The 25,794-nt window shown below is 34.4% G+C and overlaps 2 protein-coding genes across 3 annotated transcripts; both read left to right on the top strand.

Moving 5' to 3' along the window:
- The first annotated feature begins 695 nt into the window (after positions 1–695).
- On the top strand, positions 696–17,555 carry LOC122016675 (COP9 signalosome complex subunit 6-like). The gene is made up of 9 exons (XM_042574056.1): positions 696–1,093; positions 1,238–1,326; positions 2,191–2,284; positions 10,459–10,520; positions 10,610–10,688; positions 10,809–10,901; positions 16,957–17,057; positions 17,188–17,243; positions 17,345–17,555. The coding sequence occupies exons 1-9, from the start codon at positions 820–822 to the stop codon at positions 17,427–17,429; spliced, it is 933 nt and encodes a 310-aa protein (XP_042429990.1). The 5' UTR covers positions 696–819; the 3' UTR covers positions 17,430–17,555.
- A 2,696-nt stretch (positions 17,556–20,251) lies between these two features.
- On the top strand, positions 20,252–23,913 carry LOC122013338 (probable WRKY transcription factor 2). 2 transcript variants are annotated; one of them, XM_042569596.1, is made up of 6 exons: positions 20,252–20,577; positions 20,673–21,159; positions 21,553–21,738; positions 21,975–22,777; positions 22,921–23,079; positions 23,230–23,913. In XM_042569596.1, exons 2-6 carry the CDS (start codon positions 20,710–20,712, stop codon positions 23,816–23,818), a joined length of 2,187 nt encoding a protein of 728 aa, XP_042425530.1. In that variant the 5' UTR covers positions 20,252–20,577; positions 20,673–20,709; the 3' UTR covers positions 23,819–23,913. The 2 variants fall into 2 exon arrangements, with proteins under 2 accessions (XP_042425530.1, XP_042425529.1); XM_042569595.1 differs by having other exon boundaries at positions 20,655–21,159.
- Positions 23,914–25,794: the final 1,881 nt, after the last annotated feature.

Raw genomic sequence — 25,794 nt, 5'->3', positions numbered from 1 at the left:
CCCTAAAAAATCGAATAAATTCTATATTTGGGTCAACCTGAATCCGACCCGATCCAACCTAAAAATTGTTAATCCAAAAATCTTCCAACTTGAACTCAATCGGAATCTGAAAATGCTCAATCCGAATTTAATTTTTTTAAAGATCGTTTAGGATTAAATCATCAGATAGGGTTCATTTTTTATACCTTTAGCATAGATGAATGTATTAAAAAAAAATGAAAGACCTTCATATATATTTTTTTAAATGCTACTTTGATTATTTTTTTCTCAAAATAATATATATATATATATATATATATATACACGATAATGAAACGAAGGTGCCTTTTTTATTTTTTTAAAAAAATGATAAAAAAGTTAGAGCTAACTTATTTGATAGGGTGTAAAAATGAATTCCATCTGACGATCCAATTTGAATCGATCCAAAAAAACTCAAATTCAAATTGGATATTTTTGGATTCAGGTCAAGTTTAGATCGGAGAGTTTTTGGATTGAAAATTTTTGGATTAGGATGGACCTAAATATAGGATTTATTCGATTTTTTGAAATTAAATAAAATTTTATTTTGAAAATTAAAATATTTTTATATATATTAATATTAATGTTAGTATGGTAATAATAAAATATTAGGATTAAAGTGAGGAATTATAGGAAATATAATAAAAAAATTTATTTTGAATTGGAGTTTCGAGTAGAATTCGGGTTCATATCAGTTCAAGTTGAGTTAAAAAAAAAATTAAAGAGAGGAGGGCGGAGAATTGCGTGGTCTGCTCTGTTGCGACTCCTGAGGCATCGTCGGCAAAGAGGGGCGACGCAGCGATGGCGTCCTCGTCAGCGGGAAGCGGTTTGACCTACAAGCTCCACCCGCTGGTGATCGTCAACATCTCCGACCACCACACCCGCGTCAAGGCTCAGAATCATCACGCCTATGATGGCAGCAGCGGCGGTGCTGCTGCTGCGACCCGCGTATTCGGGTGTGTCATCGGCGTCCAGAGAGGTCGAACTGTTGAGATCTTCAACAGCTTCGAGATCCTCTACGACCCCCTGACCCACTCCCTTGACCGCACCTTCCTCGAGAAGAAGCAAGAGCTCTGTAATCAAACTCCCATGCCCTATTTCCCTGACCACTTCCATTTCTGCATTCTAGATTGCTGAGGGTGTTGGTTCTCTTTGATTGCTGTCTAGGGTTTTGTTGTTTCGTGTTATTTTAACTGATTCGCGCTTGATTCTGGCGCAGATAAGAAGGTATTTCCGAACTTCTATATACTGGGTTGGTATTCGACAGGTAGCGAAGTACAAGAATCAGATCTGCAGATTCATAAATCTGTAAGCTTGACCACTCATATAGATCTCAATTGCATGTCATGATTCTATTTTGTTTTTTTTATTTAATTCTAGGAACATTACATGACTTATTTTCTCTGCCCATTCTTCTTGATCAGAAAAATGCAACTTTTATTTGCGGCCTTGCAACTTATAACAGTGATCAAAATGACCTGGATGAATGAACAGTTTAACCTTCTTTTTTTTTTTCTAAAAAAAATATCATATTTCCTAATCTCTGTGAGCACTATCTTTATTTGCAAACTATGCTATGTTTTTTTTAATTTTTTTTTTGTAAATTCTGATTGTTAGATTATGTTCATTTCCTCATGGATTCTATTTGATTTTTCCCAACTTTCAGTTATATAACCTTGATTCTATTTGATTTTCCCAACTTTCAGTCATATAGCCTCTACTACATAAGTTATATAGCGTGTTTGTAAGACTGCTAAACAATTGGCCACATCTTATTCTATGACATATTCTGTTATTTATGGTTTACAAGCATTTTGTCCATTCCTAAATGTAAATTATGAAAAAAGATTGATGTGAAACTGGGTCTATTAGGCATTTGCAGGATTCTATTGCACCTTTACATATAAATGATTTTAGAAAGCCTAATGTCTCAATAAATTTTAACGAATTTATAATCTATCTGAAATTAAAATTTTCACAACAGAATTCTTCGATACTTGAAATTGTGATAGCCTCTCTCTATTATGATTTTGTTCTTGCAAGATGCATGTTTTTCTTGTTTTAGTCTTATGTTGCTTCTGTTATATGTTACACATTTCTAATGATCTTAATGGGGATATAGTAATTGCCCTATCTTTCTAATTTTATTTCTTATGATTTTTTTTTAAGCAGTTGATGGATATCAATGAGAGTCCAGTTTATGTTCTTCTAAATCCTGTGATAAACCATTCTCAGAAGGATCTTCCAGTTACCATATATGAAAGTGGTATGTGAACTTGCTCTCAAAATTGATCTGATGTTATAAAGATGGTTATCATAGTTTCTTGTTTTTGATGCTAAATCGTCTTGTGAGTGTCCATGCTTCTTGCAATTTCAATGATCAACATGTACTCACATAGTAATTCCATTTGATTTAGCCTTGACTTTTTTTTTACAATTGAAATTACCTCCAATTTAAAGAGTTTTATAAAAAGTATGTCCATAATGAATGTATTTTATGGGAGATAGAGTTAGGAAAGTGTTGTAAACTCTATTTATGTAATATTTCTATATTAGTAATATCAAGCAAGTTAGGCAAAATAATTCCTTTCACCTTTATTCCCTTCCTAGAAGATCCCAGTTCTCCTCAATGAATCCAAAGAATTTTTAGGTTCTCCTTTCTCCACCCAAACACTCATCTTCACCAATGTATTTGATCCTGTCTGCTTGTGAATATCCTTAACTATCAATACCATTGCCATTCCATGGTGACACATTTTAATGTCTCAGAGATCCTTATAGCAGCTCACTGCAACTCCTACATCCTCACTACAACTTAAATAGCTCTATTGAAGTCATATGACCTATTTGGAAACCACATAATAAGTATAACATCAAGAAGAAGAAAACTTGGCATTTGTTTGGGAAGATCCACTATGAATACTTTTTGACTCAACAACACTTGTTGGATGTTTCAAGGATGCATGCCCTGCCCACTTCAGTCTATGATGCCAATACCATGGTCTTGTTCTCCATTCACTTTGTCTCTTCTCTCTTTGTGCTTACTCCTTTTTCCCCTCTTGGATATGCCTCCCTCTTGTTTTTCTTGAGGTTTTTGTTGATTGATTACCGTCTTCTTGAAGAATGAGTTTTAGTGTTGTTGGAGGATTTCCTTGTACGGTTTCTAGTGCTGAACTTTGTGGTTTATTGCAAGTAGAAGATCATATGTATTTGCTTCATTCCCCACGTGTTAAGCTTTAAGCCTTCTTAGAATTGCAAAGTCTTTGGCATCTGACGATATAGACTTATGGCATCTAACTCAGCAATTTGGTTTTTATTGAACGTGGTGATCTTGGACAACTTAAGTAGATCTCTCTTTGATCTAGTAGGTTCTAGAAAATTCCATTTGTGCTATGTTTGTCGTTGATGTTGTTGGTGAGTGGACGCTTTGATAGTCTTTAGCATTACTACAACAACAACAACCAAACTTTATCCCATTAGGTGGGGTCGACTATATGGATCCTTTTACGTCATTGGGTTCTATTCCCTACTATATCATCATTTATACTTAAATAAATTTTATTTATTTTATTGTTGTTAATCAAGTCTTTTTTTTATCTTTCTCTTCGTTTCACATCGCCCAACATTTATTGGTCGTCTAAACACATGTTTGTACCATCTTAAACGTGTCTCTCATAGTTTTTTCTCAATAGATGTAATTTTGACTTTCTCTCTAATGCTCTCATTTCTTATTCTATCCATTTTCGTATGCCCACAAATTCACCTTAACATTCTCATCTATGCAATTCTCACCTTCTCCTTATGTGCTCAAGTCATAGTCCAACATTCAGCATCGTATAACATAGCAAATCTAATCGTCGTTTTGTAGGTACGTTATGATTACATAAAACACCTAACGCTCTCCTCCGTTTCAACAATCCTTCTTGTATTTTATGTAAGGCATCTCTCTTAATCCCTCCATCATTTTACAAAAATGATCCTAAATACTTAAAACTCTCAGTTCGAGACAACTCGTCATCTCCTATCTTAATAATTGTTTCATTACATTTAATATTGCTAAATTTAAATTTCATATATTCTGTCTTTACTCTACTAAGCCTAAAACCTTTCATTTCCAGTATTTCCCGCTAAGATTCTAGTTTAACATTTATTTTTTTAGGTGTCTCATCTGTCAAAATAATATCATCTGCAAACAACATACATCACGATACTGTATCTTGAATGTGTCTAGTGAGTCGTCCATAATTAGTGTAAAAAGATAGGGACTTAGAGTTGATACTTGATGTAATCCTATCTTTATTGGAAATGCTTCAGTTAACCTGCTTGAAATCTTCACTTTGATCGTTACATCCTCATACATATCCTTAATTAGTTTAATATATGTTACACTAACACTCTTTTCTAGAATTCTCCATATAATTTTTCTTGGACTTTATCATAAGTTTTTTCAAAGTCAATGAATGTCATGTGTAGATTTTTTTTACTCTTTATACTTTTCAATTAATTGTCTGAGAAGATGTATACCTTCTTTTGTCGACCTTCCAAGCATAAACGAAAATTGATTTTCGATCACCGTGGTCTCCTTCCTTAATCTTGTTTTGATTACTCTTTCCCAAAGTTTCATGATATGACTCATTATTTTAATACTCTTATAGTTTGTACAATTTTGTACGTCTTTCTTGTTCTTATATAAGGGAACTAAAGTACTTATCCGCTATTGATCAGATAATTTTTTCATTTTTAATATCATGTTAAATAATTTTGTAAGTTATTCAATACCTTGTTTCTCTAGGCATTTCCATATCTCAATTGAAATATCATATAGTCCAACAATTTTTCTATTATGCATCCCATTTAAAGTTTGTTCTACTTTTGGAGTTTGAATTCTATGATAAAAATTTAAATTTCTATACTCAGATTTATTTAAATTACCTAAGTTAAGTTGGTCACCTAAACGTTCATTAAAAAGTTGATAAAAATACATTTTCCATCCCCCTTTTATTTCTCTATTATTTACTAGTTTCCCATTACATTCATCTTTAATATATTTTATTTGGATAAGATCTCTTATCTTCCTTTCTTTTAGTTTAGCTATTTTATAAATGTCTATTTCTCCTTAAATATCTAATTTTCAATATAACCGTTCAAAAATTTTATTCTTTACTTCATTCACTACTTTCTTAGCATTTTTTTTTGACTATTGTATATTTTTTTAAGTTTTCATCGTTCTTATAAATATATAATTTCTTATAAGCTATTTATTTTTTTCTTCATTTTCTCTTGTATTTTCTTATTCCATCACCAAGATTCCTTACTTGGTGATGCATGTCTCTTTAACTCACCGAGTATACTCTTAGCTACTATTTTCAACTTTGATACTATCTTATACCATATCGTATTAGAATAACCGTATATTTCACCAAATACTTGTACTCCTACGTTCTTCTTAAATATATTTTGCTTTTCATCCTTTAACTTACACTACTTAATTTTAGGAGTCATTTATTTTCCTTCTATTGATACTATGCTTGAGGTGTATATCCAACATTATAGGTAGTTAAGTTTTCTCGAGGGATGATTTTGCAATCTTTACAAATCTTTCTATCTCTCTCCCTAACTATAAGAAAGTCAATTTATGATTTATTATTCCAACGTGATTCTTCTCTTTTCTTAAAAAATGTATTAGCTACTATGAGGTCATATGTTATCGCAAAATCCAATATAGTTTTTTCTTCTTCATTTCTCGTTCTAAACCTATAACCTTATGTATCTTTTTCATATTCCTCTTTTTTTCACTTCAATATATTTATTTAAATTGTCTCCTATTAAAATCATTTCATTTGACAAAATTGTTTATAATACTTTATCTAGGTTGTCCCAAAATTTTGATTTGGTAGCTTCATCTAATCCTACTTGAGGTGCATATATGCTAATTACGTTCATAGTTTCTTTCGTCACTACTATCTTAAAAACTATAATTCTATTCAATTTTCTAATCCTTTAACGAACTGTCTACAACAATATCCACTCCATTTCTTGTTTTACTTTTTTTTCTGTGTACCATAACTTAAAACCCCAGTTATCTATCATCTTTTGTCTTCTCGCCTACCTAGTAAAGTATCTAAAATTTGAGTTCTACTTTGTCAAAGTTAATTGACACTAGGACAGTTGACAGGGCCCATTTTGTCGCATTGATGCTAGTCATGCTTTTGCTTGTATGCTAACATATGGTTCTATCTCTCAATCAAGGTAAAGTGTAGCATTAGAGCCTATCATCACACAACTCACTAGGGTGTGCTATATGCCTATATCCAGTGTTTTAAATGGCGGTCGAGGTAGTTGCCTAGGCATTGCTTAGGCAAGAGGCGGGCATCAACAACACCGCCTCAGGTTGAGGCAGTGCTTTAGGCGGTAACTCACCTTCTTCTGCCACCGTTGTGCCTGGAGTCGTCGCTACTGCCGTTTCGCCACCGCGACACATCTGGATGCATGGCTTGGGCCTGACGATGAGTTTGGATGCGTCGTGCGAGCTCGGACGTGGCGTGTGAGCCCTGTGATGCGTTCGGACGCATCGCGCAAGCCTGGACACGTCACCCGAGCTCGGCGATGGGCCTGGAGGCGTCGCCCAGACCCAGTGATAGGCCTCGACACGTTGCTCAGCCCAGTGACGTGTCCGAACTGGTCACGTAGTCCCGACGATGTATCAAACTCGTTACCCGACTGAAACAGAGTACACGAGTAAGTTTAATTAAATTACTTTACGTTAATAATTTTAATTAACTTCTAACTATGATTGGGATAATTTAAATAAGACTTAATTAAAATCTAATAAAATTATCCTATTAATTATATATATGTATATAGATTAAATATTTAATCTTTAATTGATATATTTGCTTAAAAGTAAATATTATAAAAATAATGATTATTTATAATATTATGTATAAAAAAAGTAAAAAATGTTCATCGCCAATCACCATTTACAACACTGCTATGTCATATCCGATCCTAATAGGCACAATGGTATAGTTTGTCAGTGCAATTGATCTTTAGGAAGCTTGACCGGAGGGGTGGTTGTTGATCCAATTATACTCTTGGGTTAGATTTGATGTGGTTGATAAAACCATTTATCAACCACGGGCAAAATGTTTAAGATAGATAAAATTAATGTTTTTTTCTAATTTTTGATAGTGTGTAGTTTGGTAGATAAGAAGTCTCGGAAGAGTGAACTAAGAAAGTCTACTACAAGAGGTTTTGGTAAACAAGAAGTCTTGGAGGAGTGAACTTCTACTAGTTGAAAGTTCAAGAGGTCTTGGTAGGTAAAAAGTGAACTTCTACTAGTTGAAAGTTCAAGAGGTCTTGGTAGGTAAAAAGTCTGAGGAGTTAACTCTTGGCGGGTGAAGTCCAAGGGCTCTTAGCTGATGAGAAGTTGTGATAGTGAACTCCCGACAGGTGGAACCATGGAAGTATGGTAGTCCTTGTTGAGTGAACTCATAGATAAGAAGTCTTGAAGAAGTGAACACTTGATAATAAGTCCTTGAGGTGGAACTCTTGGAAAGTTTAAGACATCGAAGACCAACAATGTGTTTGAAGAGGTGCTAGCTCAGGTAGATCATGTAGGACTCAAAAGTATAACTTTATGAATCGAGGCTTGTCAAGGAGGTTTTGAGGGGAGGAACATGATTCAACATGAAGATATGTGAGATAAGAGAATCGAGTGAAATGTATTTTGGCTTTTAGGTAGAAGTGTTCTAGTTAGGCATGTGCTTGACCATAGAACAATTGTTCTAGGTAAAAGCCGATGAATTATCTTGAGGTTTAGCATGTTCAGATGTCGATATCTCAATTGATTAATCGAGTTGATGTTATTTCGGCTTGTTTGAGAACAGAAGAGTTTCTGTTTAGCTTAAGTCAACTAAATGACATAATAGTCGATTGATATTGCCTGAGTAGAATAATTAGTTACAATGTTCTAAATTTCAAACTAGGCGACTTGCCTAGGCGCTAGGCGGGCTGCCAACCTCACTGAAAAAGTGTTACTGCGACAGAATCGTGCACGAGCGTCGATCATGAGAGGCCTCCGCCAGGGCCGAAGCATCGCGGGATGCTTCTGGCGCCACATCGCTGGACCAACACGTTCCTTTTACGGAAAAATATTTAATTAATTTAAATAATTCTCACCGAAGTGTGATATTTCGAATAGGGTTTTATAAACCCTAATTAAATTATCCCAATAAAATATATAAAAAATATATTTAAAATTAAAATAATAATAATAAAATTTATTAATTGATATTATGAAAATTCTTTTTTTATTGTTTTACATTTTATTTAAAAATTCTAAAAAAATACTAATAAATCCGATTTATATTCTAATATTTTTTAATTATTTTATTATTTTACTGTTTAATTGATATTATGATATTTTTTAATTATTTTAAATATATATTATTTAAATTTATAATTAATAAATGAATAAATAATTAATTTATATAATTATGATATATCAATTTTAATTCAAGTTATTAATATATCAATTTTCTTTAAATAAAATTATATTTAATTATTTGTTTAACAATATTAAGTTGTTTAATAATTGAGAAGAAGAAAAGGAGAATCATAATAATGATATTGAGTTTATGTCCGATGAAGAACAAGTTGAAAATTACAGAGAAGAAGTAGAATAAATGTGTGATATTTTATTAGTTGTATAATTTTGAACTCATTTTAAATTTGATGTAATTGTTTTGGAGTAATGGTATGTGATTTATTATGTAATTTATTTTAATACTATGGAATCCGCCTAGTGGTGCCTAGTCTCCACCTAGGTGGCCTAGCGCTAGGCGTTGGTATGGTGCTTGACTAGCACTTAGCTTTAGAACCTTGATTGGTAAGTTTGAATTTGAAATCGACAAGGGATGGTCATATGATTTTGTGCAGGATAAATTCATGACAGAGGATATGAGTTAACTGAAGGCAATTGTAGTCAATCAAAACTTTATCAATGGTGAAAAGGTTGGACAATTATCTAAGTGAGTTCTCACAATATATACAAGCGATTAATGACAGTCATTTAAAGATTCAATCACGAATTATTCACATTTCAAGTAGACAACTTTGACAGTCACTAGAAGAATTGGGTCGCAACCTAGAAAATCAGTCACGAATTAGTAGATTGAGTTGAAGGTTAATCTAGAGGGGTCAATTGGAAGGTAATTGAGTCATAGTCGATTGACTGCAGGATTGAGTCATCTAGTTGAGAAACAGTCATGGTAGATGGTTCTGAGATTGTGTTAGATTTGGCAATTGGCTGGAACTTTTTAGTCGACTCAATTGTTGGTCAATTTGACTCGATCTATAAACAAACACAAAATTAATTTTCATGTCCACTACACAAAATTTGACTCGATCTATTGCTGCTATACTGCTATATGAAGTGTTGCACTCAATCACTATGAAGTTTTCTTTTGTCGGTTATTTTATATATTGTAGCTCTTCCTTCGAAAAAGAGAGATCTATTTGATTTGTAGATTTATGGTCAGTTTACTTGAGAGAGCGGAAAGCAAAACTAAGAAAAAGTTTATACAGTGGAAAAGTTTTCGTCGTTTACTTCATTAAAATTTCCAAAGGGAATAGAAACGCAATCTATTAGCGGATAGTTTTGAAGCCAAAATCGATCATCTCAAAATCTGACGGAAAGCAGCGGATGCAAAAAAAAAAATGACGCATGTATCTCTTTTTATTCACAAAATTACACCATATACAAAAAAAAATGACGCATATACCCTTTTTAACTTACAAAATTACATCATGTACATAAAAAATGATGTATGTACCTTTTTTTATCTACAAAATTACATCGCATGTATTCACCTTCCTCTATCAAAGTAAATAAGCATGTAAAGAAAGGGATTTCTTCACCCTTTCTCTTCTCTTCCTCTGAGGATTCCACCATATATTCCTTTCCCTTCCTCCTCCGCACTTTGGAGTAAATAAAGCATTAATGATTGACTTTGCTATCGAGTCATAGGCCATGGAGTAGGAGTCTTTGTTATGAAAATATTTGTGTTAGCATTGCATTGTATATACTGTTTATTTTTTTACTGCTTTATTTCTTATATTTTAATTGCTAACGCATTGTTATTAAGGTCTTGCATTTGCAAGATCAAAATAAAGATTTGAATTTACAGTTGCATCTATTCACCCCCTCTTGACACAACGATCTCAGCATAATTTTGGCTCATATATGCGTGTGATTTTGAAATTCATGTGTGATTATTCAATGGCCATGCAAACTAAATTAGCAAACTTAGTTGCATACATAAGTTGTCCATTTATATTTGCTTTAGATGATTTAGATTTTCAATTCATTGCTTAAGGCATGACTAACAATTAGCTTTCTTTATTTCTTGAAACTGCTATTTGCTCTCATCTTACCAGAATTGCACATTATTGATGGAATCCCCCAGCACATATTTGTTAGATCAAGTTACACAATAGAGGTGCTATTCATTATTTTGGGTTAGCAAGCTGTATTTCGGATGTTAACTAGTCATAAGTAGCTAAATGTTTTTTTCCCTTTTCATTTAAGACTGTTGAAGCAGAGAGAATTTCAGTGGACCATGTAGCACATCTAAAACCATCTGATGGTGGATCTGCTGCAACTCAATGTAAGCCTCCATCTGGCATTTTTCATTAAAGATCGTATATCAATGTTTATTTTGAGCTTATGAACCATTTTGATAATTATCATAAAATGGACGAAACTGAAATTCTTGGACCTTCAACAGTGGCTGCTCATCTTACTGGCATTCATAGTGCCATTCAAATGCTGAATAGCAGGATCAGATGCATTCATCAGTATCTTGTTGCTATGCAAAATGGTAGGCTCACTGGTTTACATTAGATCTGTTTGCCATACATTGCTTTTTGCTATTGCAAAGTTGTTCCAAATGATTGTGCCATGTTGTCACATGTTTATATCTTTTGACTTTTAGACAAGCATATTTGAATATTTTACTGCTTTGCTCCAGAACTAATTCTAGAAATATGTACTGAATACTAAATTACATTGATGTATACACTATCATTGATTATGTATGTTGGATCGGAATCCATATGTTCTGCAGTGCCTTGATTTGTGTTATTGCCTCTCCCACCTGATTTGATTAATATATTGGATTATCATAATAATATGTTTCAATTAGATTAGTTAAATAAAAGGATAGTTGAGGTAAATTATAGAAAACTCGTGATACTAGCATAATGTGAAGCTTTGAGATGACAACACTGTGATCATTTATCTAGACATGATGCCCCCGGGGCTATGGTGCAGCGGCAGAGCATCCAATTTGTCACTTAGGCACCCACGATTGGAATCTCAGTTATGACGCATTTGCAAGAATTTTTCCTCCAAATGGAGCACGCAACCAAGGGATGCTGGATTTATGGGCTATCCGCCGGGAGTGCTTTCTGATTTATTTTGGTGGCCGGTGGAAAAATTCCGTGGGGCCGGGCTGGTCACCCCTGGGGCTAGCTGGGTTTATCATCTAGACATGATATCAAAGAAAGGGCAATGCGAGGTCCCGGAGAAGGGCTTATTTATCTAAACAGGATATCAATTTAAAAATGTAGCTTCAAATGGTTCCTCCTATATCATCATTAGCCAAGTCAGTAACCATATGATAGATTTACAGAATTGAGCAACAGTCGAATCCTAGCAAAAGCCATGGAAATATCCTCCCACATAGGAGCTTGTTCGGATTTCATCTTTTGCAGAATTACGTTTATACAACTACCTAAAGCTCTTCTCATCATTGTATTGATAACATTGAGGGGCAGGCTAGGGAGAAGATACTACTGGGAGGCATGTACGCTCTTATATTGCATTAATTTTCAATGTTGATGTCATGACCGTTGCCAATGCATCCATTATGAAATTGATTTTTTCCGTTACTGATTTCATTGTGATAACATGTTTGAATGGTGTTGTACAACTCTTTGATTGGAGAAGCCTTTATCTGATACCTATGCCTTGGTATGAATGTTTAAAGAAGACTTAGGACTATGATTTAATTTTTAAAATTCGTCAAATCTTGCCTAAGCTATATATATATATATATGCAATTCACCTAATAAATTGTATATAGGGTCAATGATATGCGATCCACCCCGTAAAGGATTGAATATATATATATATATATATATATAAGCTTTATTTCTGGATGCTTGAGGATGAATTTTGGTGCATGATAAATGAATCTGTCAAGCAAATCTCTATAAGCTCAGGTCAATCATTCTCTGAAATCTTGATTCCGGATTACTGATGCTTTTTTTTTCAGAAATCCATTTTTTCATGCAATGATTTGATAGTTGACACAAAGTGACTTAGAATTTATAGGTGGCACATGGATATCATTTCACCAAGGAGATTTTGGATTGCTATGGTGCATGTATTTGCAAAATTCTTATCTTCCTTTTTGGCATGGTTGAAAGTTTATTCGGCACAGACTGCAGTATGCTGACTTAGGGTTTCTTCTAGTGTTGCTGGAATGTTCCTGGTGTTCTAAGCTGTTTAAAACTTGTTGGAAAGAACCTGCTATTGGATTCTTCATACCTCAAGATACTCTAGGCATTGTTATGATGTTGAATGTGTTTAGGGCAATCTGAACAGTCTCTAAACTTTGAAATGGCAATGCTGAAAATCCTGATATATAAGTTAAAGTCCAGATGTATGATAAAACCAATTTTGGAATGCGTCTTGCCAATGTATTGGTCTATGGAATGTGTGGTCTGATTAGAATGAAGCTAGGTAACCAAATTTTGTTTGGATGAGGGCATGCTTATTTGCTGGTAAATTGATTATGATTGTTCAACACAGCATGTATGTTGGCTAATATAGATAGGCAATTAGTCTTTCTACTTGTCATGGTATATTGTAGCAATTTAATAGAGGCAGGGGCATTATGATTGGTTAAGCTGAGAGGATTCCCTAGGCAAAGCTAGACCACAATTCACCTATTGCTTGTAACCTATCATGGTTTCGTTAGTAAGGAATTAACTTTACCCAGTGATCTGATAGTCATTGATACATGGTCGACTTGACACAAGTATTTGTTGATTAATCATTGGTGTGTCCCTTTTATGTCGTGGCAATTTTCATAAGTGGTTATTCACCAGGAAGGAAAAACATAACGGCAATTTATCAAAGGGCGCATGTAGATTTCTAAATTTATCAAAAGACGTACGCTACTTTAGTATTTACCAAAGAGCGCACCTTTTTAAGTACATTTTCTATTTTATCCTTCTCACAAATCTGACTTTTTTCTTTTCACTGTTGTTTCTCGCTCTCTCTTTTATTTACTCTCTCCTATGCATGCAACTAATCTAATGAATATGCTCTCCATTGTTATTTTGTCATTCCTAGTGGTGGACAGAGGATTTGAAAAACCTAAATCTCTCTTTCTTTCGTTTTTTTTTTTTTTTTTTCTGTTGTTGGGCTTGGTATCTCCCCATATTAGGCCTACATTGTGTTAGGGTCGATTTGTAGCTAGGAGAGGGGGTGAATAGTTCGTCGCATTTCGTTTGCTTGTTTCAGTGTTGATGATATGTAATAGAAAGAACTCGAAATAAAACTCACAACGCTAATACATAGATTTACTTGGTATCCACCTCAAGAAGAGGTGACTAATCCAAGGATCCACACACGACGCACTCTCCACTATGAAAAATACTTCTTCTCGGTAACTATCGAAGACGGAGAAGCCTTGTACAATCTCTCAATACAACAAGAAGAAAAGAAGAAGCAAATACAAAGAATATCTTACAAGATTTTACACAAATGAAACCCTAGCTAGCTTCTTCTTCTTGTGTGAAACACCTTTTGACCTTGAAAGTGCAGCAACACTTTGCTCCAAGAAACTTCAAGAACTGTCGTAAACATGTGAGAAATGATCGCAAGGAGTAGAGAGTTGAGAGCTATCGAATCACTGCGAGTAAGAAGGCTTTTGTGTGCTTTCCTTCGCAACGGTCATATCCCAATCGATTAACCAATCGATTGGAGAGGCTTGAATTGATCGACTGATCGATTCAGAGTGTCTCTGTGCTCTGCTGGAAACTGCCTGAATCGATCGACCGATCGATTCAGGCTTTCTCGCGATCGCATGAGAAAACCAGCCCCCAATCGATCCGTGGATCGATTGGCGGTGCCCAATCGATCGGCTGATCGATTGGGTAGCATTCTGTGCTCATGATTTTGCTTCCCAATCGATCGATCGATCGATTGGGCCAGCCTTCAATCGCAGCCCACCTTCAATCGATCGACTGATCGATTGACCTTCCTTTGACTTGCTTAACTCAAGTCCAAGGTTCTCAAACCCAACATCCGGTCAACCGTGACCTGTTAGGACTTCTTCATGGCTAGCATCCGGTCAATCTTGACCTGTTGGGACTTCTTCACTTAGTGTCGGATCAACCATTTAACCCACTTGGACTTTTCTCCTCGTGCTAAGTGTCCGGTCAACCTTGATCCACTTGGACTTACCGTCTCGGGCTAAGTGTCCGGTCCTCCATGACCCACTTAGATTTTCTTCCACCATATGTCCGGTCACCCTTGACCCATCTGGATTTCCTTGTGCCAAGTATCCGATCACTTCTTTGATCTGCTTGGACTTCCCAACACCAGGTGCCCGGTCAATCTTGACCCACCTAGATTTCCACGTGCCTGGCTTTACTCACCAGGTCTTTGCATCTGCCTAGCTTCATTCATTAGAACTTTCTATCTGTCTGACTTCACTCACCAGGACTTTCCATTTGTCTGATTTCACTCACTAGGACTTTCACCTAGCTTCACTCACTAGGATTTGCACCTAGCTTCACTCACTAGGATTTTCCCACTGCCCGAATTTACTCACCAGGACTTTTACCTACCTAGCTTCACTTACTAGGTCTTTCACTTGGCTTCACTCACCAGGATTTCCCAACTGCCTAGCTTCACTTACAAGGATTTTCCAATTGCCTAGCTTCGCACACTGGGTCTTTCACCTGCTTAACCTCCAGTTAGGACTTTCCTAGTCAAGTATCCGGTCAAGCATTTGACCTACTTGACTCTCCTTCACATCTAACTGATCAGTCCTAGACCAGAGGAGAATTGTATCAACAATCTCTCCAATCGGACGATTGCTCCTGCAATCTCCATATATTGTCAAACATCGAAACCTAAACATTGAGACTCAAATTTGAGTCAACTCAAGCTTAGTCAACCTTTACCCAGGGGATATTGCACTAACACATTGAGCCTGATATGGGGAGATATCAGGCCTAACGTGGGCCTTATATGAAGAGATATTAGGCCCAACCTGGGTCTGATATCTCTTCATATCAGGCCCAACAACAGAAAAAAAAAAAAAGGAAAAAACAAAAAGAATGAGAGATTTAGGGTGCGTTTGGTTTGTCCCATTTTCATTTTCATTTTCTGAAAAACGCGCGTTTTTCGTTTTTTAGAAACTGACTTTTCCGCGTTTTTCATTTTCTTAAAAGACGCTCTCTCATTTTCTTAAAAATGAACGTGGAAAACGCAAATCAAACGCGTTTTCCATTTTCTCAGAAAATGAAAACAGAAAACAACGTGGAAAACGCACCCTTAGGTTTTTCAAAACCTTTGGTCCACTATTAGGAATGCCAAAAATAATAATGGAGAGCATATTTGGACTCCTTGCAATTTTAGAAATTCACATGACCTGAAATGACTGCAATCTGATGTCTCTAGATCGATCAATGAGTTTCGGTCTAAACCACCGATCGACCTAGAGACCTCAGATTGCAGTCATTTTAGATCCTGTGGATCTCTAAAATTGCAAGGAGTCCAAATATGCTCTCCATTATTATTTTCGGCATTCCTAGTGGTTGATCAGAGGTTTTGAAAAATATAAATCTCTTTTTTTTTTCTATTGTTAGGCCTGATATCTCTTCATATCAGGCCTAATAACAGAAAAAAAAAGAAAAAAGGAAAAAAAAAAGAAAGAGAGAGATTTAGGTTTTTCAAAATCTCTGGTCTACCATTAGGAATGCCGAAAATAACAATAGAGAGCATATTTAGACTCCTTGCAATTTTAGAAATCCACAGGACTTGAAATGGTTGCAATCTGAGATCTCTAGGTCGATCAGTGGACTTCGGGCAAAACTATCGATCGAACTTCTATGAAATTAAGAAGCATCTTATGTTATTGCATGAATGTGTGCAAATGCAATATAAAGAAATAAGACAAAATTATGTACAACAATTGCTCATCGGTTGATACTTCTCCATTTTTTTGTTGGAAAATGTATTCCCTCTGTCCCAGTTGTGGGATTGTATCCATCTTCTGTTAAAGTGCTCCAGTTCTTACTTCCCTTCCTCTTAATTTTGTGCTCTCTTCATGAATTTGGTTTCCTCTGTGTGTTTTTCTTTCTTGGTGTGACATCAATTCATTTAACCCTTTTGTACCCGTGAAGAACCTCCTGGGCATTGAATGATGAGCATTTGGATGCTCTCTTTCCTCAAACTGTAGGATAGTATTTTGCTAGTTGGTGCTATTAATTATTATAAGTGCTTTCAATTATGAATTATTCAAAAGAATTGATTACTAGATGACGTTATGCTATCTTGCAGTATCTAAGTTAGATCATATGGGGGCATGTTGTTTCTATGTGGTTTCAAGAAAGCATTGAATTGGCTTCATACCATGTACAAGTCAAATGTAGTTTTATTATATGGCTTGTGCTATGCATACCTCATGACTTATGTTCTTTGCCTCTTTTCATTGGTAAATTTCATTCCAACTTGAAGAAGCAAACATACAAGAGATTTTACTTATGAAATCATTTGTGCCTTTACTTTCTAGATGTTATATGCATTGAACTATATGAGTAGCTAATTATTGGCTGCATTCTGACATCCAGGTGATGTCCCTCTATATAACTCAATTCTCAGACAAGTCTCGAGCCTTCTGAGAAGACTGCCAACCATGGGATCAGAGAAGTTTCAGGATGATTTCTTGATGGTCGGTGGCATGGCTTTCTACCCTCCCGAATTGTTCTCTGCTCATTTTGACACTTGTTCACCTTTGGTCAAACATTTTATTTCCTGGCATCCCACTGTTTGAGTTACTGAACAACTTTGTTCTTTTGTAGGAATACAATGACACTCTTCTTGTAGCATACCTTGCTATGCTGACCAATTGTTCAAGGTATGAATGTCTTTTAGAATATTTTACATTACAATTTACAACACTAATAAAAACCTCTAGTTTTTATATCTGGGCAACATTTTTTTCCCCAACTTGTGCAGCACCTTGAATGAACTGGTCGATAAAGTCAACACCACCTACGATAGACACACCCAAAGGGGAGTAGGCCGGACTGCATTTATCTAGTTTTAAAATGATTTTTTCCTTGGCAAATGCTCAATGATTTTCATTTATTGGATGGATGTAGAGTTGGGATTTTGTTATACCTAACTTATTTATCAAGGACCAAAGAAAAAAACTCTTTTTTGTTCATTTCTGAATTACTCTAGAAGAGGGTCAAAATCTTATATTTTTCTTTCATCACTTGGTTCTCGGGTACTGACTCTCTCTCTCTCTCTCTCTCTCTCTTATTAAAATGGCAATATGATAGTAACATGATATTATATCACGCTAGCAAACAGGTTAGTACACTTATATTAATTTTTCTATAACTCTATTTAAAATTTAAAATAAAAAAATTATTTTAAATTTAGAGAATTATTTTTTATTACATACTATATCAATTATTTTTAAATTTTTATTATTTTTAATTTTTTTATTAATTTTTTTATTATATTTATGTAATGAGTAGAAGGATGATAGAAAGAAAGAGATTAAAAAAAAATATTAGTTGGTAATTATTATTTATTAAATTTAAATTTAAATAGATAAAATAAGATAATTATGAATTATTATTTATTAAATTTAAATTTAAATAGATAAAGTAATTGATGTAAAAATTTTTTAGTTATTTTATTTAAAATTCAGGATAAAAATTTTAGATAAAACAGTTGACGTGATGCTCATGTAATGTGAGGAATATAATTTCTTTTTAAAATTCAATTTAATTTTGGATTTAATTATTCTAGAACAATCTCCTTTCAGATTTTTAGAATAATTTTTTAGTGTACACGCTCTATTAGATGGTATGATATAGTATGATATCGATGCCACATCATCATTTTTATATTCAGAAAAAAAAACTTATTCAGGCTATATCCAAAAGAAAAATAATATGTTATATTAGACATTAAAAATTTAAAATGTTCTACTACATTCAATTATTCATCGAAGTTTATCAATAAAAATCTTGTTTAGTTATTTATTTTAGATAATCAACGATTTCCGAATAATGATCTATGTTCTACACGTCAGTAAAATGGATATATAACTCAGAATTGGAAAATGTTTTAACTAAAAATACTCCTAAAATTTTTTATAATAAAAATTTTATTTTAAATTGTAAAAATTAAATAAAAATGGAAATGTCTGATATTTTATAAAAATCTATATATATGTATATACTTAATTTTTTTTAAAAAACGTAAAGTTTAAAAAAACAACATAAAATAAAAAAAAAAAATAAAGTACAAAAATAAAATAAAAAAAACCTACCGTTCAAATAAAAAAAACGTAAAGTGCAAAAAAAAAAAAAAAAAATTAAAAAAATAAAATATTAAACTAGATCATATATTAAAACAATAAATAAATTTTTATTACATTATTTCGGTTGAATCAAATAATATTAGGGTATATTTTAGTCTCCATAATCTTAATGATTATATGATAATTATGGACTTTATAATAAATCTAATATAGCTCAATCCTTCAGATCCCATATTGATGGAAACTAATTTCATGTATTGTGATGTCCTTTTAATTATACAATTATTATTTACTATTAATATAAATCTTTTAATCCTCAAAACAGATCCATGAAGTTCTTTTAGTTGAAGGAAATAATAGATATTTAAGGCATGAAAATCATTCCACTTTATTAATTATATATTTTGTGGCATTTCAAGAGAGTCTTTGCATTGTAACCCTCCATAGGATAAATAATTGTGTACCAAATTGAATGCAATTTGTCTAATCGTCGAAACCATGTTAACACACTTCAAATATGTGAATTTCCATCAAGAAAATAATTTCTCTTTGGATGATAACGGCACCCATAATATCTTATCCCAAATCGTCGTCCAAATCAACTAGATATTTAAAAACATGATTAAAAAAATTGGCTTTTATCCACAAAATTGGAATTTATTTCAACAAATACTTATTTCTTTACTCACATAATTAATAATTGGCTAACTAACACATTAAAAATAATAATAAAACTCATATTAATTTTGACTGATTCAAACATTAAGCATTCGGATAAACGAACTGGCCGCTGAGGCATTACAATAGATCTGAGTTTGCGGATCACTTTAGCCACAACATATAAAACGTCTTCATCAAAGGAGAAGAACTGAAACCTTAATTTCCTCTTTCTCTTTCTCTGAGGTTTCAAAATCAGTTTCATAACATTTCTCAGCGCTTTAAGTTTATCGTCGTCATCACCTCTTCCACACTCGAGCATGCAACCAAAGGCATCATCTTGTATTTTCCTTGAGAAACATCCATAATCCTCGTTAGTTCTCCAGGTTCGATCTCTATGGTTTTTCTTTATAATTTTTGATATTTCATTTATCTTCGTTGGAGCAATGATATGTTCAAGGAAAAGTTTAAAGATAGACACATAAAATTATGATCCATCATTTCATTTTTTATGGGCCTATCGCTTTACGCGTCTATTCTTAAATTTTTTATTTGAACATATCATTTTTCTTCATTGTTGTGATGGAGATTTTTTTTAAAAAACTGTCTTTAAAATTATATGAATACTTACTTCATTAGCCGACATGAAAATATAATAAATACCTACATCCAATGAGAAATGGGGAGAAGATATAAAAAAATACTTAATTATTTATAGTAAAAGAAAATTTATTTAAATATAAATAATAATAATATAAGTGATGAGAATATTTTAATTTTAAAATTATTTTTAAATAATATTTAGTTATTTAATAAGTAAATATTGCAAATTTAAACAGACGGGATCGCACTATCCGACGAGAAGCCCGCGGTGTCTCTCGTTCCCAACGCATCCTTCCTTCCTTCCTTACTTCCTATTTTGCAGCTTCTTCCTTCTTTCTCGCCTAAATCGCTCGCACGTCTAATCGTCTCTCTGTCTATCTCTTCTCTAGAGAAATTTGTTTTTTTTTCTTCCTTCTTCCTTCCAAATTGATGCCATTTTGTTGGTTCGTATTCCTTCCTGTTCCGAACTTGGCTTCAAAATCGTAAATTTGCATGCTTTTGGAAGCTTCGTCTCGGCTGTTTGGTGGCTGCATTGGCTTGCTGGACCGTGATTGGCCCTATAGTTGGCAGCGCTAGCCGGATCGTGATTTGCCCTAAAGTTGGTAGCTTTTTGCTGCCCAGCGTTCCACCCGGAAGATTTCGAATTGAGGTGAGAAGCTGTTTGTTACCTAAAAGATGAATTTGGTGTGATAAGATTTTTATTTTTATTTCCTTTACATTACTCAGAATCGACCAAAGTTTCAGCTGAATCAGGATGAAAGCTGAATAGATAACGGTTGAGATGGAAAATGACAGCGGCATGATCGGTAGCTGGCTGCCTTCAAATCCAAGCTCGAGAACCCTATTGTCAAGCTCTTCGACTGAAGATTTTGGCTCTAGATCGTTACCAGCTTTCTTGGTAGAGAATGGAAATTTGGGGCTTTCATGGAACCCTGGAAACCAAACGGTGGGTGTGAGCTCAAAAACAGAAGGTGAGGTTGGAGCCAATTCCATTAATTGCCTCTCGCCTCAACCGAAGTTGTTTGGTGACTCTAAATCAAGCTCAATTGGAGGGCTTGCACAGAGGATGGCAACAAGAAAAGGTTTCAATGTTCCCAAGCTTGATACAGCTAACATTCCATCCACTAGCACAATTTCATCCTTGGAAATTCCTTTGCCTTATCTGACAATTCCACCGGGTCTCAGTCCTACCGCATTGTTCGAATCTCCAGCTTTATTTTCAGATATATCGGTGAGATGCTACCCCCGCCATTACCTTGTATTTATCAGTGAATTCAAGATGCATGTATAAATTCTAATGGATCTAGTTTAGAAAAAAATGTGGAGCTTTTGTTTCAATCTTATCCAACAATCACAAAGTTGTTGATGCTAAATAGTCTTTGATACTTCTTTCTTCAAACTTGTAGATATGACATAGTTTTCTTAAAAAAAGAGTTCAAGAAAATGGATTTCACCCAATTATCATACTGGCTTTTCCTATGATTAATGGCATGAAGCTATTGAACTGGTAGTGATGTCTATATCTTGTTATCATCACTATAGAGATTGATGAATGCATACTTTTATGAATTAGAAAGAGTAAATCACACCTCTTGAAATTGATACATAAGTGTCATATTTCTAGGATCAACCATCTCCAGCCACAGGCAAACTTGAATTTTTGGAGTATCTTTCTTCAAACACAATGCCTGTCTCGTGTTCAGCAGCGTTTGCAAAAAGTGAATACAACATATTTGAAGACATCTCTGAAGCACTTACTTTCAAGACTCCTTTAGAATCCGATTCACATCACTCTAGATTGCTGAGGAAGGTAATATGATGTAACTTGTTATGAATTCATACTTTTCTCTTGAATCATTCTTATATTTAGAATGCCCTATGGAAATTGGTATTCCAGGATGAGTTTGTAGCTGGATGCAGGAATAGCTAATGTATTGGATTTCATAAAGAATGAAATAGATTTTTGTGCGAACCAAGCATAGCTAGACCTTTCCTTTCTAACAAATGTCCATATTAATGTTGTTACTTTTTTCGTTACTGATTCAGCTTGATCTACCAAGCATTGAAGGGGATGTTCAGATGGAAATTCCCACAGAGGCACGAAAAGTTGAAGCTGGCAGTAAGAACTTTCAATACCCGCCGGAATTCTGCATACCATCTGGTTCTTCTATTGCAACTGATAAAAAAAATACTACAAATAATGCCATCCTACACCAGCAAATATTGGATGTTGTTGCGGTGAGTGACGAGCAAAACGGAGCATGCCCAAAAGGGGGACTCTCTGTAGCTCTTGGGACTCCAGCTGAGGATGGATATAATTGGAGAAAATATGGGCAGAAACAAGTAAAGGGTAGTGAATGCCCGAGAAGCTACTACAAATGCACACACCCGAAATGTCAGATGAAGAAGAAAGTGGAGCGGTCTCATGAAGGCAGAATCACTGAGATAATCTACAAGGGTTTCCACAACCACCTGAAGCCTAGCCTTAATCGCCGGGTTGGTGTTCCTTCTTCGAGTCTATTCAATGACCTTCAGAGTGATGGCTCAGAACAACCTGACTCACTAGCAAGTTTTGATGAAAACCCAATAAAAGGAAGCTTTCAAAGTGGTAATGGATGCCAAGATTGTTTGGGGGATGGTCTGGAGGCTACTTCAGCTGCATCTGTTGCTGCTGAATTCTGTGATGCTTCTAACACCTTGCAAGAGAATCAAGATGGCAATCATTCATCGCCTGATTCTATTGGTGTTTCTTCCACAATGTCCAATGATGAAGAAGATGATCGAGAAACCCATGGCAGCATCACCCTTGGTGGTGATGGTGATAGAGATGAGCCTGAGTCAAAATCTAGGTAACAATTGCAACTGCTTAAAGTTTGCCTTCTCTTTGTTGAGCAAGAAAAATTCTATCTTTTGGGCTAAATTCGGTAATCTATTTATTCGTGTCCATGTCCAACATTACTCAGTTGTTTTACTTTCTTTCATTCTGATTCAGGAAGCTAGATGCTTGTGTTGTTGAGATAAATGCCGCTTCAAGAACAATTCGTGAACCAAGAATTGTGATTCAGGCAATTACTGAGATTGACATTCTTGATGATGGATTTCGTTGGCGAAAATATGGTCAAAAGGTTGTAAAAGGAAACTCAAATCCAAGGTATGGCAATCTCAGACAGTTGAGACTAACATGGCTTCTTATTATTATCATCTTCACGTTGAAACTGCCAGACCTAGTTTTCTTGGTGTCTTGTCTTGAGCTTGTAAAATCTGTTCCTAAAAACATGAAGATGCAATTTTTTGGTTGCAGGAGTTACTATAAGTGTACCAACCCTGGGTGTTCGGTCCGAAAGCACATCGAGAGAGCTTCACATGATCTGAAATCAGTGATCACGACCTACGAGGGCAAACATAACCATGAAGCCCCAACGACAAGGAGAAGCAGTCATCCAAACTCTGGCCTCTCAAATGCAGCATCTAGTTCAGCTACCCAACCTCTCAGTCTTCTGCAAAAGCATGAGCCAATCCAAGACAGATTTGCAAGATTCAACACTCACACTCCTCTCACTGCATTCAACTTTCCGCCAAGAGATCAGTTAGGAACTGCTACCGGCTTTCCTTTTGCAATGGAACAGCCAAGCTTGGCCAACCTTGCTATGGCTGGATTCAATCCCATGGCAGCAGTGAAGATGCCAATTTCTCCTCCACTCCATTCATTTCGAAACCATGGGCATCCGATTGAAGCAGGATACATGATGCATAAAGTAGAGCCCAAGGAGGAACCTTTGCCAGGTCCATTACTTCCTGTGCCAAATTCTGTGTCAGTTTATCATCAGATGATGAGCAAGCCTACAACTGTTGTAGAATGCAGAAGCAAAGATGGTTATTCCTTTGGTTAAATTCAATTCAAGAATAGCAAAATAAATGTTGATTTTTGTGGTTGCTAATGATAATATGCACTGATACCAGAAATAAAACTTAATTCTTTTCTTTAGCTGATACTTACTTTTCCTCTGACCTGCTAAATTGTAACCAAACCATGATGCACCAACAGACTGCAGTTAGGTGTATACCTGTGGAAGCTTATTATTATTATTATCTTCTTCTTCTTCTTTAGTAATCTACTTATGAAACAATCCATTCATATCCCTATTTCATTAATTGATAACTAATTTCTAGCTAATCATCATTAACATGATCAAATTCCAGCCATAAACTGTCAAGTTTTGAAGCATTGGTGCACGCTTGGATGCAACAAATAATAAACATTTTATTACATACATCTTAATTATTATCATTAATTTGAATGTGATACAAATCAATCACATAATAAATGGTAATCTAGCAAAAAAAAATTAATTAAAATTTGATAAAATATATGATAATGATGAGCACTCTAATAATTCATGGTAGAAAAAACCTCATTGTAAATAATGTAGTAGTTTTAGCATGATATAGTAGTTTTTGTCTAAAATTGTTATATGCATCTAAAGTAGTCTAATTGTTGGGAATTTTTTTTAACTAATAAATTGAATAAGGACATAATGGTTATTTCACTAGTAGATCATTGTAAATTAATTTCTTAAGTGAATAAGAAATTAATATCTAAAATTATTTGAGTAATGAATGGTTGGTTTTGTATAATCGGACAAAATTATTGGCTCGCATATGAGCTAGGTTCATGGACATGAATATACGAACATTAACTCTAGTATACGTGAATATCAATCCACGTGAAACCATTAAGGAATAAAGAAACCAAAATTAATTTCTTAGATGTGACTGCGAATTAATTCTAATTTCTTTAGCCCTCACTGATTCCACGCGGATTGACATTTTCACATATTTGAGTCAGTATTCGTGTATTAAGATTCATGAACTCAGCTTATGTGCGAGTTAATACTTTTATCCAATTATACCAAACCAATCTTTCATTACTTAATAATCTTAAATATTAATTTTCATTCATCTTAGAAATTGCTTTATGACAGACTACTAGTAAAATAATCATTCTATCCCTATTCAATTTATTGATTAGGGAATTAATTTTCAAACACTAATTTTTAAACAAATATTCAAATGTGTTTCTTAAACCCTCTAAAGTTGTTATATGTCATATTTTTACAAGTTAGATTAGGATCATAACTTAAAATTGTTATATGGACCTAAAGTAGTATGCTTTTATTCAATTTAAACCAATTTAGACTATGTAACCGTGTTTAGAATTACTATATGTTCCTAAACAAGTTAAAAAAAAATAATAATAACATAATCAAAATATACTTACTTTTAAGATTTTTTGAGAGGTTTATAGGATACAAAGATGTTTTGAATGAACTTGAAACCCTAATTTTTTTTTAAAAAAATAATATTAGATGCTAGTGGGATGCTGATGGATAGATGTGCAGCATAATCTTTATATATATATATAAAAGAGAAATAAAAATGAAATAAGTGAAATTTATTAATGACAAAAATAAGAAGCAACATTATCAATTTGGTGAAATTAAAGAGTTGCAATTATATTTGATGCAACACGGGTAAACTCGATCGGGTCATCGCCCTATCATGACCCTGTATGTTGGTCGATGCCCTTCATAGCAATAGGATTCTAACGAGCCCCGACTTCCTTTATTTGTGAGGTTATAATGGCCCCAAGATGGTGAGGAACCTTAGTTGAACGAACTCTTATTGACCTCAACCTTTGATAGACCTTGACATAGTGGGGCTACTTACCGGGAAAGCGATGTCAAGCTAACGACCAAACAACACTAGGAGTACATACCAACGCTTGTCACTCCAGCGCGATGGCCCGGTTGTGCGGATGACCAGCAGACGACGCCTCGCTCGTGCGGTCGTCCACGCGACCCACCTA

This window comes from Zingiber officinale, chromosome 8B (assembly GCF_018446385.1).
Source record: "Zingiber officinale cultivar Zhangliang chromosome 8B, Zo_v1.1, whole genome shotgun sequence".
Classification (NCBI taxonomy): Eukaryota; Viridiplantae; Streptophyta; class Magnoliopsida; order Zingiberales; family Zingiberaceae; genus Zingiber; species Zingiber officinale.
The sequence above is the reverse complement of the archived record's forward strand: the minus strand, read 5'-3'. Positions and strand labels throughout refer to the sequence as shown.

What these genes read in the sequence shown, in the direction of transcription:
- LOC122013338 (XM_042569596.1), top strand. Translation starts at nt 20,710, where the DNA reads ATGGAAAATGACAGCGGCATGATCGGTAGCTGGCTGCCTTCAAATCCA. An exon ending in ACTCTAGATTGCTGAGGAAG is followed by an intron (nt 21,739 to 21,974) that starts GTAATATGATGT and finishes TTACTGATTCAG; the next exon opens with CTTGATCTACCAAGCATTGA. An exon ending in GAGCCTGAGTCAAAATCTAG is followed by an intron (nt 22,778 to 22,920) that starts GTAACAATTGCA and finishes ATTCTGATTCAG; the next exon opens with GAAGCTAGATGCTTGTGTTG.
- LOC122016675 (XM_042574056.1), top strand. Translation starts at nt 820, where the DNA reads ATGGCGTCCTCGTCAGCGGGAAGCGGTTTGACCTACAAGCTCCACCCG. An exon ending in ATCTGCAGATTCATAAATCT is followed by an intron (nt 1,327 to 2,190) that starts GTAAGCTTGACC and finishes TTTTTTAAGCAG; the next exon opens with TTGATGGATATCAATGAGAG. An exon ending in TGGATCTGCTGCAACTCAAT is followed by an intron (nt 10,689 to 10,808) that starts GTAAGCCTCCAT and finishes GACCTTCAACAG; the next exon opens with TGGCTGCTCATCTTACTGGC.